General features: G+C 37.2%; 1 protein-coding gene across 1 annotated transcript in view; it reads right to left on the bottom strand.

Annotated features, from left to right (window-relative positions):
* The window catches only part of LOC107745260 (activin receptor type-1-like), a 27125-nt gene that overhangs the window by 3978 nt on the left and 9696 nt on the right, over positions 1-13451 (bottom strand). The window contains exons 2-9 of the mRNA XM_016559110.1: positions 12072-12326; positions 11190-11453; positions 10259-10464; positions 9128-9227; positions 8784-8930; positions 8340-8615; positions 6567-6764; positions 1342-1472 (exon numbers count right to left, since the gene is read on the bottom strand). Coding sequence (XP_016414596.1) covers positions 1342-1472; positions 6567-6764; positions 8340-8615; positions 8784-8930; positions 9128-9227; positions 10259-10464; positions 11190-11453; positions 12072-12326 — 1577 coding nt within the window. The remainder of the gene's footprint in view (positions 1-1341; positions 1473-6566; positions 6765-8339; positions 8616-8783; positions 8931-9127; positions 9228-10258; positions 10465-11189; positions 11454-12071; positions 12327-13451) is intronic.

The following is a 13451-nucleotide window of genomic DNA, read 5'->3' on the forward strand; positions in this document are numbered from 1 at the left end:
TTAACTGTTCCCTCCTGGTGGAATGAACGCCCTGACTCAATACGAGCAGCTGAGTCCTTAGCCATCTTCAAGAAACGACTAAAAACACATCTGGTCCATCTTTTTTTGACCCTCTAACTCTAGCACTTTCTATTCTATTCTATCTTCTTTTTTTTATTTAAAAAAAAAAAAATTGCTTTCTATTTTTTCTATTCTATCTACTTGTTTTTCTTTGTGTGTATTGTCCTCATTTGTAAGTCGCTTTGGATAAAAGCGTCTGCTAAATGACTAAATAAAATAAAATAAATATAGTCAGTAGCTGCCTTCTCAAACTTTCACTGCAGCAGTGTTTGTTCCTGCCTTGTAAATGTGTTTCAATTCATGCTATTTTTTCATAATCTCTTCATCTTCACCAGAGAAGTAAATTGCGCTGATTCTCGCGAGAAGTCAATCAAACTGATGCTTTCCATGTTCCGTGTGATTAGCTGTTTGCCACACGCGTTACACTTTCAGGTGCATGCGCCTCACAAACTCTGGATCAAACCTGAGTTGACAGGTTTGAGGACATTTATACCGAGCGCTGTGCAACCGGGTTGGGTTTGTCAGGTTTTGTCAACTCAAAACTTACTCTGCAACTCTGAGTTTGTTCATCTCGCTTCGTGCTACAGGCCACTGAAGGCCTTGATTAGCTTGTTTAGGTGTGTTTGATTAGGGTCAGAGCTAAAATCTGCAGGAAAGTGGATCTCAAAGTCCAGAGTTGAGGACCCCTGTTTTAGATACCTGAAGCACTCATATGTACTTCAAAATACTCTTTGACTATTGCTTGTAATGTGTTTCTTTGTTCTTCTTTATTACTGGCTTTAGTTAATTTTGAAGCTATATTTAGTAGTAATGTTACCTGACTACATACAACTGGTATTAAAATTGGCATCAACAATGATTGCATTTTATTGGTATTGGTAATGGTTACTAAAATTCTAATATTGTGACAATGCTATACCCTAGTTGGGAGGACAAGATCCATTGAGAATTGTTTTTTGATTGAATTTGTATGTTTAAAATCAATCAAATCCAGTGAAGATTCATACCTTTAATACGGCCCACCCTTAAACACTCTGTCCAGATGTCATACAATAAAAGCAAAAAAGCACTAAAACAATTTTGTCATTGTTAAGAGTTTTTTTCCTAACCAACCCTAACTATGACATTTCTATTCAGTATGTTCTGACTGATTACATTTTTACTTTCAATGAGGGAAGACACATTGCTTGCCACTTGATCTGGTTAGGACACAGTGTAATGTTCTTCAAAGATTATGACTTGATTAACTTGATTTGTAAAGGTATATGAGCTGGTACTTACTGGGTCTGAGAACCATCTGTTTGGGATGTTTGGTCTCTGTTGGTCTATGCAAATCACCTTCTTCATGTCCTCAAAGCTTGGGTCGCTCGGCACTACATCATGGAATGGGGGCTTGTAATCTTCAACAATACCTGCACAGTCAGTGAAGACAAAACACATTTGGAACTCCCCCATGAAAAAAAAAAAAAGAGCAGCCATTATTATCAGAACTTATTACACTGGTTATAAAATTACACAGATAATCACTGAGCACCGATTGTGCTAACTGTAATGTGTCTGTGAGCACAAAATTCAGCTTCATCAAGACCGCCAGCAGTGCTGATTATATATAGAGTACTGAAGCCATTAGACCAAAGGGAGCAATAGGGATTCATATTAGATGAGACACACAGAGGGCATCAGACAGGCCTCTGAAGACATTACTGTAATAACCCTTTCAATGTGAAGGCAGCAGAAGCCCAATAACATGTGCACCCACAATCATACACAGACAAAGTCATACTAAAATGTGCAGTCATTCAAACTGTAACATCTGTAAATCATATACTTTACACCTGTATACAAACAAAACCTTAGACTAATTAAGTTTGATAAAAACATTACAGCCTCTACACATTTTTGTTTATTTTTTATTATTTATTCAAACTTTTTGCAATACTGAAGTGTACATTTCCCTTTGCACTAATAGTGATGTGATGGACCGAAGTAACCTTATGCCATTTGCAGTCTCCCTACATTTTAATTCCACATTAGAGTAAGGATAATGCAAAGACATAAATAACATCCTCTAACATTTAACTGCTTTTATTTCTAGCCAATTTCTGTTTCAGAGTCAGTAGAAAGGTCTCTTTAATGTCCTAAGTTATTATAACTGTAACCTTAATTGCCTGCATTGCACATGTGTATGTGCAATAATTGTTTATGGTTTATTGAACAAACATGTAAAACATATTTAAAATACAGCGTCCTGAAAAAGGGATGTTTCTTATTTTTTTCCCCTAAAATTTATATTTCATTAATGAGAATTGGGGATTGAAAAAAAAAGTGTAAAATAAAAATCTTTTGTTTTCTTTATGCAAAACAGAATTTCCTCAATTGTATCCTTTCACACAGTGATTTAACAACCAAAAACAGCCTGCTGACCACAAACCTCTCATAATAATTTGTCCCCCATCATAATACTTCTTTGGATCCATTCACTCATCTCAAAATTACAGTATAAAATAGATTAATTTCATAGGACATAAATACTTGGGCAAAAGTAAAAACAGCATCCTGTTACTTCTTGAATATAATCATGAACAAATATTTTAGGCCAGGACTACAAAGCATGTAACAGGTCTGTCCTCCCTCTCACATCACCAACTTTCAACCGAGTCCTTCAAACCAAGCCTAAATAACCTGCTGGGAGTCCGATAAATGTGATTTAAAAGTTCCAACTTTTCTTGACATTACACTACGATTTTGCCAAATTCTGATCTATTTATCATTGCTAATTGCAATATTCAAACCCTTATTCCAAAGTGCTTTTAGAGCGGAATGGAAACTACCCCTTGTTTTGTCCATCAGCAATATGTAGTAAACTTAAAGGTGCAATAGGTGATTGTCTTTAGAAACATTTTTGTTATGCTAGTTGAAAGTCTCTTCACATCCCGATAGCAAACATTAAGTTAAGTGGTCTAAATGTATTTATCTGTATTTATATATTCTGTGGAAGGCGTAGGACCAAGAAATGTTCCGAGCGTTTTAATTGGCTTTCCTACCTGCCTGTCAACGTATGTATTAGCATACCTCTGCGCACCCGGTTCGCGCAGACAGGATACATCATCAGTGCATTCACGCACGTTGAGCAGACAGAGCGAGAATGGCAGACAAACATCAACAACCCGATCTTCCTTCCTGGTATTGTAGTACATTTAAAGTTTTCTCACCGGTGAATGACACATGATGTAGCCCAGCGGTTCCCAATTCCAGTCCTTGCGCCCGCTCTGCATATTTTGCATGTTTTGCTTAGTTAACACACCCGATTCAGATAACCAGCTCGTTAGAAGTGAGCTACGTGCATGAACTGTGTTCCGATCGATATGATCCCTACACAGTGCTCATTGCTCCCTACTCCCTCAGCAGGGGAAATCCGTTGAAGTTTACTTCACTTTGGAACATGGGCTGGAATTGGGAACTGCTGATGTAGCCTATTGTAGTAATGTTGTCTCTGGATTCTGGTCTGTGCGCGTATATGCGTTCAGGGGGCATGGCTTTGGACGGCGATTGCAGGGAAGGTGGGACGTTCGCTTTCAGTGCTATCAGGCTAAAGTTAGCATTTTCCAAGATCTCCTACTGCACCTTTAAGTCTCACACCCTCTACCCAAACGTCCCACATTGTCTCAGCTACAAGTATCTCCAGAACTGCATTCTATTAAGGGTTCTGACAAAAGTTTGGGTTAAATGGCTGGCTAAATGATTTAAAGTGCTATTCTCAAACATCTCCTTACTTCAAAATACTCTGCTCTATCCACTCCTTCCACAGAAAACATGAATTTCTGATAATAATACGTGGGATTCAAATACTTGAATCTCATCCCAATACTTGAATCTGGAGGAATTAAAAAGAATAAAAACTAATTAAAACTAAACTTCTCGCTGTTTTCTTCAAAATTGGTTATGGATATAAAATTATGGGTAATTTAGTGGACAAACATTGCAGTGGTGGCAGGGGTAACAAGAAAAGACCAATTTTGTGCTGACCACCTCCATATATTCCTCTAAACTTGTAATAATGGGTCAGAACTGATGCTCAATATAATACGCTTATGAGGAAAAGAAATATCAATGTACCATATACCTTGTTAGGTCCACAGAAATGGCGCAGGGTGGAAAACAACACTGAGCAGTAAGTCCTGCAGAGGGCGCAGTTGAGAGATTGGTCTGCTTTTATATCTTAATTTGAGTTTTCAATGCGTACATAAATTCAAGAAAGAGAGAAGAATTAAATGTCCATTAGGGCTGTGTGATATTGAAGAAAAATGCGATATGCGACAGTTTTACTCCGCTGTTGCTGAGTCAGTTCTGTGAACTTCTATAACTATCTTGTGTCATATATATATGGTTATTTGTATGTATGTATGTATCATGAGCTCCAGTAAAACCACAACAAATTCCTTGTGTTTGCGCACACTTAAGTGGTGAATAAAGCTCGTTCTGATTCTGATTCTAATATAACTAGCATACATGTTTCACTTTTTGTGAGAAGAAAGCACCCCTACAACAACTTCTGAAAGTGAACGGTAGTGTTTTACTCAAGCATTACATAAAAATGTCATTTTAACATTAGTGTAATCATTTTAACATGAGTTTAGGAACTGAATAATAAAAAGGAAAAATACAACACTGCTTAGTATTTACTCTATGAATTCAATATGCACTGACTCTTATTTAAGCTACAAAAGTTATTTAGGTAAGAGCAGTGAGTGATTTTCTCTTTGTCTTTTGTTCATGACCCCAAATATTGCAAGCCGTAGCGATATGCATATTGCGATATGTACATTTGCGATATTTCGATAATTTCGATATATTGCACAGCCCTAATGTCCATCCATATGTACTATGCCTATACTGATGATTTATTTCCAAACATACCCAGGCATGATCTGAAATCATAATTGGACTAACAGAACAAGAAACAAGAGACTCTGATATCCAATAATAATCCATTCTAAAATGTCTTATGAAAAGCAGAACAGAATGTATAATATCTCCCATATAGATTCAAAAGCCTCCAAATATATATATTTGCAGAGCAGAGCATTCTCTCTATCGTTCAGTTGCTTTTCTTTTTTTAAACAAACACTATCACGCCCTTTTTTTTTTTTACTGTAACCATAATAACATAATACCTTTCCAATTTACACCCAAAGATCAGTCCTCAGTGGGTAACATACCAGTCACTGATTATATGCTTGAAGCCGTGAATCAAACTCTTAAATTTCACACGACTCTTTTTAGCAACTGAAACAGCTTAAATCATAATTAGAAAAAGAAAAGCAAAAATTAAAATACATCTGGGTTGCCAACTTTTTCTTTCCTGGATGGAAATTTTGATGAATCAAACACATGCCCCCTATTTCAATCCAACAATTTGTTTTTAATGTAATCTTAATACTGTAAATCACTCATATGCTTAATGTAGTAGTAATGCACTATTTAGAAACTTTCCAGTGTGTGTGTGTGTGTGTGTGTTACAAAATAAACTGCATATAGCTTGTTCGTTCACAGTGTAAATCAGAAAGGCTGTTTTAAATTAAATTATAATTAATAAAAAACTACAGCAATCTATTTTAAAATGTCATCTGCAGGAACACATACAATCTCTCCTCTAAAAACAGTAACTGTCATTTACATTTCCTGTAAACTTAGGCCATACTCTATATTAATATGCCATTACAGTTGCTATTCTTATAAAAATGATCTCTTAGGTAAATGTTATGATGCATGAAAATTCATATTTTAATACAAATCGTTGCACCCATTTCTCTGTTGCAATACTAACATGTCTACACTAAGTTATGTTACGGGCAGCGCACAAATTCAACTAACTGACAATGACATTATCACCCACCATAGTGATCTGGCCAAATAGAACATTTACTTGCATTTGGCACTTAGCATGTGTTAATTTTGTGCCTTCGTTTTGTGGGCACAACCACCCATCTCACAACCATTTCTTTATTTTCGCTGTCTGGTACTGTAGACAGTTGAGTGTTTAGGCCACTTTTACATTTTACTTCTTTGGTGTTATTCAGGAAGCAAATCACTATTTAAAATTGACTGTCTTATAATAGTTTAACAGGATCATTTTCGCTAAGTGACACAGCGCACCATCTTTTCCTCCTTGCATCACGTGACTCTCCGTATTGAAAGCAACTTAGCCAAGTGTAACAGCAGAGATCCCTTACGAAAATTAACCATGGTTTAAATAGAAGTGTAGTAACCATGGTATTTTGACGTATTGATTAAGATTTGTATAACCAGAGTTTTACAACAAATACCATGGTTAAACTATGGTTAGTGTAGCAAAACCATGGTTAATTTGTGGTTACCATGGTTTAACCATAGTAACAATGTTTTGTTGGTGTTATCTGTAGTAAACCCATGGTTCTTTATCCTAAGGGATACATAAAAAGTGAATGACAGGTGTGATAGTGAATCAGGTGTAAAGATATACATACCATTACTAATTGTCCTTCTAGCAATTTCCCACAGCACAAGTCCAAAGGCCCAGATATCGACTCGTTTGTAAGACTCAAAGCAATCTGTCTGAATGGAGTCATCCAGAACCTCAGGGGCCATGTAGCGCTTGGTCCCAACTTTAGGATTATTCCCTACGTCCAGCTCATTTGTGTCCTGAAAATGCATCACGGCGAGACCTGAAGAACACAAATGTGTCACCAAATGTGAAAATCATTATCACATAGTACATGATCTATCAGTAGCTTTGCGCGACACACATTAAGCCAGGTTAAACAGTCATTAATAACCATTTCAGAGCCAGGCACACTCTTTTTCAATGAATTCTGCACAGGTCCCTGGATTAGACACCTGTGTATCTGTACAGTCCTTTTTGCTTGTGTGCATCCTAGATTTAAAAGATCCCACAAAATGGTTTGATGAATCCAGTTTTCTTCCCTTTGCTGATGTCCTTCCTACTGAAACTGAAAATTGGGGACGAACAAAATGAATAATTTCCAGATTGTATTTATGATTTGTGAAAGCGGAGATGCATTTGAGATGCATGTGCTGAAATGTATAATATGGGAAAATGTAATTTCTTTTTTAAATGTTGTATTGCACCCTCTTGTGGGGATATACAACAATTTAGTTTCATAAGACATCAAGTAAACATGAACTAGTTTCAGAAAGTCTAGGTTCTGAAAAACATTTTGTCTGAGCATCAAGGGGAAAAAGCAGTGCTAAGTGAAAACCTCTAGTCCCATGCAGACATGTTTTCAAATCCTGTGACTAAAAAGAACATGTTCATTTTGTTAATGTGCTGTATGTAGCTTCAAGAGCTCTACAAAAACACATCTCGTGTCCCACTTGTGTACAGAAGAATTTGTGTTAGCTGAAAGCTACCTAATGGGTTTTTCATTAGGGTTTTAGGGGGGAACAACTGCGATTTCTTCTAATAACAGCCTGGTGTTGCAGAAATGGACTCAGGAACTAAGTGAGTAAGGGAGTGAAGTGAATTTAATAAAGACAAATAAAATAAAGTGTCCATCCTCCATGAGCAAATAGCCCGCTTCTGCTTTCTACTTATTTGCGTATAAAGGGCAACATGTTCAACAGGTAAATACTGAGGGAACAAACAAATGATTGGACTGGACAGCAAGTGAGTGATGGACGGAAGTAAACAACAAAATATTTAGAGATTTTAACAGTCATATAAGTCCATTAATCAACCCTCTTTTGATTCATTGGATGAATATAAAAATACTTAAATACAAAAATTACAACAAAAAAAAAATCACAAAGATTTGATGTGAACTTTTTTTTTTTTTTTCCAAAGATAAATCTGAGGCTCATTCAAGTGTAAAGACCAATGATGCATTAGGTTGAAAGAGTGTTGGGTTGATTAAGGGGTTTCAGGAGTAACTGCATGTTTAGAAAAGTGTTTCAGATTTGCTGACCGCATGACAGTTGTTTAAATCGGTGCTGTAAGAAAGAATTTCTAACACAAATGTATTTGAGACGAAAACCTGAGATAAACGTGCATACATTAACCATAATGTGTTATTATTTTGATTATACCTACAGTGATTGACAATTTAATGCACAACAGTTACAACACACAACTGTAGATCACATGGTGGGTTTTTAATGTTTGCTGACATTGTCCAAAATACACTTCACAGTAATACTTTAAATATTCTAATATGAATGGCATATGAAACAACAGCATGCATACAATAACTGATTTTGCTTCATTCAGAAGCTATTCTTACCGAGGTCTGCAATGCAGCACTGGCCGTTTTTGTTCACTAAAATATTTTTGCTTTTTAGGTCTCTGTGAGCGATGGCTGGTTTGCCCTGTGTGCCAAAGATCTCCACGTGCAGATGGGCCAGGCCACTGGCGATGGACAGTGCCATCCGCAAACAGGCAGAAGCATCCAGCATGCTGAGTTGCAGGTAATCGTAGAGAGAGCCCATCTCATGAAAATGTGTGATTAGCCACAACTGAGTGCTGGAGTTACGCGATGTCATATCGGATGCAATAAAGCCTGAAAAAAATTTAAAAAATACAAGGTCAACTTTATTTAAGGCAAAGTTATGGTTGAGTGAAATTAATATATTTTATTGTTGTTTTATGTTACAAAACTGGGGTATACTAATGAAAGCATAATCGTTTCTAGGGGTTTTATAAAAGGTTTCATTATAAAATGATTTACCCAGAATGTTCTCGTGTCGAAGCAGGACAGTGTTGTAGATTTCTGTCTCTCTGAACCAGGATTTCTCATCTCGAGACGAGAATATTTTCACAGCCACGCTTTCTCCCTGCCACTGACCCCTCCAGACCTCTCCATACCGACCTTTACCTGACACATACACGTTTGAGGACATACTCTCAAAAGTGAGGTTTTGTTAAATATATATAACTTTATCCTAGTAACAGTGTCATTTTGTGTTTAAATCAGTTTTAAATGAGCTGCTAACCTGTACAACAAAATCTAAGAAACACTTTATGTACTTTATGCATAAGAAAGAACAATGTAAAGATGGTGTGGGCACATACCAACACACTCGCTGAGAGTGATCTGTCTGGCTACTGTCCTCTGGACCAGGAAAGGTAGTCCAGAGCCACTACCAGATGTACAGGAATGATCCAACAGATCCTAAGAGAGAAAGACAAAGATAAAGAAAAATACAGCAGTACATTTACCCTAGTACAGCTACATTTGTTCATTTGGACCCTGCAATACACACACTTATACACTAGAGAGCACTCACTGAACAGCCACATTCCAATATAAGGGAATGAGGAAAAAATGCAGCAGAGGCCAAAACCACAAGAACTATGATAACCATATATTTGCATCATGGAGAGAGACTTTTATGGAGCAGGATTGCAAAACACATGGAATAATTACTGCACAATCCTAAAAAAACTGCGGTAGCTTCAGAGTTAGTCACCCTTCTGGTCCTTTAGAATTGCTGTCTGAACAAATTAGTCAACACTTTTAGTGTATCAGAACAGTCACCTCTTAGGCCTCGGAGAACAGATTTTAAGTGTTTTAATAACATCTCACTCCCAGCACTGGCACAGACTTTTAATTATTCTCAGGCAAACATTAGAACGCTGAATGTTTGCTTTGGTTGCCAAGCACTCCACAGAGATCTTTGAAAAGAGCTTGAAAAAGATCCAACAACAGCAACTAAAGAGTCAGCTCAGCAAACACACATCACAATACTCACAAACTCACCAAAACACTACATCTTTTCTGCCAAAATGTGTTTAAACACAGAGAGAAATGCTGGGGATTCCGACATGGTGTGTTTGTTAGTTTCATAAAACATATTATCATATGTCAGCATAAACAAAATCTTGTTGGTGTTAGAAACAGTTCCAAAAAAAATGATTCCAATTGGATTTATGAGATGTTTCAGTAATTAATAAGCTAAAAAGCATTTATGCTTATAAAAAATAAAAAAATAAAACGCATGGTATTACTATTGTACATGTCCTTACTTTTTTGGTAGTGTATCCACATATGAACTATTTATTGTAGTCCTTTAAATGGAGCCTAAGCATTTTAAGTAACTCAAAAAAAAATACTTGAAATTTACTTGATCTTTTACTTGACTTTTCAACATAAACTCAATGTGCTTAAATCACAGACTGATGGTGTGTGTAGGTTTTCCTCACCGCGAGTGTGCTCTCTCCCACATTAGATGCAATCAGACCATCGATGGTGCCATACTCCGCATCATGAGCGGTCAGATGCTCCATCTGGTGATGGTGAATACAACGGAAGATCAGGATAGCCACACCAGACAGGAATATCAGAACGATGACTGGAGCCACAATCACAATGGTCAGCGTTGTCATACTATAGTTGGGGCCCTCCACCACTGAGAAACATACAGAGATTTAAAAAGAAACCATTTTACATTGCAAAGGGGCGAATCTCACGAAGAAAATTTCAGCTCATGTGACATTCACATGACATTAAGCACATTTAAACCCCTAACTTTCACTATAATGTATAAGAGAAAAAATAAATTCCCCTTTTTTTTGTCACAATGAGTTCTTGAGCATTGCCAATTTAATTTTTCCATATTGTCAAAAACAATGAAACAAATTGCAAGGTTTAAACAGTCACGGAAAACCCAGAAATATCAGAGAGTTTTAAAATTGTGTCAAGTCGTAGATATTTAATATATTTCATATGGCTAGATCAGGAATGGGGGCCTGGGCCATTGTCCTGTAGTGTTAAACAAGTAGATCCACCTCTAATTAAACACACCTGCATGTACTGTTCAAGCAATTCTGATGCGTTTTGGTTAGATTTTTCAGATGTGCTTAATAAGGGATGGAGCTAAACATAAAAGCTACATGCAAACTAATTACAAATGAACAAAATGCATGTCACACTGCAGGATGCTGCTGACGCTACAACTACCCACATACAATATGTGTGAAGACGTAAATGGCAGGAAAATCGTTTTGATAATGTGTGAGTATATGTAAAAATATATATAATGTATATATATTTGTATGTGTGTGTGTGTGTGTGTGTGTGTGTAAATATGGAATATAGATGTGAAGGTGTGAAAGGTTAATGTCTTAGTGTTACCTCGTACAGGAAGTCTCACAGTGAGGTTCATGTTGCACAGATGAGCCTGACAGCACTCTACTATCTGGTCAGGTGACGGAGGAGTTTTACAGGTCATCCTGCCCTGCTCATACACCTTAAAACAGCCTTTCTGAGACACTGGTGTCCCATCACTCAGTGTCAAAGAGGAGAAACACTGCTGACCCATACAGTGGTCCCCTGTTACACACGACCGGCCCTCACACACACACTCATGCTCTGTAGGGGCCACCCTTAACTCGTCATCTAGATAGAAGAGAAGATTCAAAAAAATAAAAATGTGTGTGTGTGTGTTGTGTTTTCACCCTCAGCCAATGTGTTTTTCAATGCATTGAACATTAAATTAAAAACTGCCTTAATGATTTAAGTCAATGTGAAACTGTATTTGCAATTTAATTTTCTTAATGCAACTTATTTCCAAGTGATACAGGATTTTTTTTTTTTTTCAAATTTTAGGCGTAACACATTCTACTTTCTTAATGTGAATCATGAACGATAAGATAATTTTTGCAACAGATATAACAGCATGGGTCAGAATTATTACAACCCTTCCAAGAGTAAATCATTCAAAAATTCAAGAGATAGCCTACTTTAATATCATGCTGCAACATGGACAAATCTCACAAAAACATATCAGGAACATGGTCTGAGTCACATTTAATAATTTGAAGAAAGGACCATAAAAAGCCAGAAAATAGGTTTCATTGTATTAATGCAAATTTTAATTTGTTTTGGGGGTAAGTCCATTTTTGTGATATTCACCCATTTTAAATAGCATGAATGGACTTGTCACATCATTACACTTTTGTACATTTAAGGTGTGAGGTTTGAAAAAATTGAACAATTATTGTTTCAATGATTCACCTGTACTTGGCATCTCCACGGTAACATTCATATTACACAATGTTTCCTGGCAACAGTGCACCAGTGAGTCCACAGTCTGGGAGTTTTTGCAGCGTACTGCCACTTCTTCACTACCCACAATGCATCCTTTCTGCTGGAGGGCCGTCCCGTTCTCAACAGACAGGGAGGAGAAACACTGCAGGCCAAAACAGCGCTGGACACCACTGCATGAGAACCCCTCGCACACACACTCAACATCACCAGTGCTGCCTTTATCTGCAGAAAACACACAAGAAAGACATTTCCTTCCATCTAAAATTATGATATGCTTAGCCAAGACACCTGGATATGCTTCTTTCTTCAACTACGGCACTTTTATGTTAGCATGCCCATTGTATCTCAATGGCAGTTGCTCGGCTGACACAGGACTCTTTGGAAGTATGCAATTTATAATGTGACAAGATCTTTGCTCATGCTAGCTCATGGGTGCTCAGTTCTGCTGCCACACAGTTTTGAACCAATCACCTAAATCTAAATGCCATGTGACTAATGACTCTAAAGCTGCAAGAAAATTGCAGCTTATTAGGTGTCCAAGCACCTTTGTTACTACTTTTGTGCTAATTTTCTTATTATTAGGTGTCTAAGCATCATACAACCTCTTTCTGACACTAGGTGGTGCTAAAATAAGGCATTTAAATTTTTCTTCATATCATTGCAATAATATGGCCTAGAATCTAAATCATATGATTTCATTTCAGTCTCTGAAAATTTTCTGTTATTCAGAATTTTTAAAAACTATTTATTAGTGACAAAAAATATATTAAAGGGGTCATATGATGCGATTTCAATTTTTCCTTTCTGTAGCGTCTGGACCAATCAAACACACAATATATATTTTGTTAGCTAGATTTAACAAATACTCTGTAACACCCCTCAGTTAACAAGCCATATGAGGACCTATGGACCCTTCCCCCCGAAATGCGTAACACCCCAGGAAGCCGAACAGGCCCCCCCAAAAGAGGACGATATCGCTTCGTCATGCTGATCCATGCTGGTCGCTGAGGAAATACTTCAACTTCGCGCTGTCGATCGCCGGATCGGCTTTCACCGTGGACGAAGTGGAGTCCAGCCCAGGGTCGTCACATGTGGTTGCCGCAGGCATCTCAATATGGTAAGGGACATAACATTTCCATCACACGCTTGAGGAATTCGGCCAATCACAACGCACTGGATAGCTGGCCAATCACAGCACACCTCGCTTTTTCAGACCGATGAGCTTTGTAAAAATCGACACGTTTCAGAAAGGCGTGGCATAGAAGAGAAACAATAATGTACAGTATGTGGAAAATAATGTTTTTTTTTAACCTTAAACCGCATAAACACATTTCATTACACAAAATA

This window comes from Sinocyclocheilus rhinocerous, unplaced genomic scaffold, assembly GCF_001515625.1.
Source record: "Sinocyclocheilus rhinocerous isolate Xijiao unplaced genomic scaffold, SAMN03320098_v1.1 scaffold887, whole genome shotgun sequence".
In the NCBI taxonomy this organism is placed as follows: Eukaryota; Metazoa; Chordata; class Actinopteri; order Cypriniformes; family Cyprinidae; genus Sinocyclocheilus; species Sinocyclocheilus rhinocerous.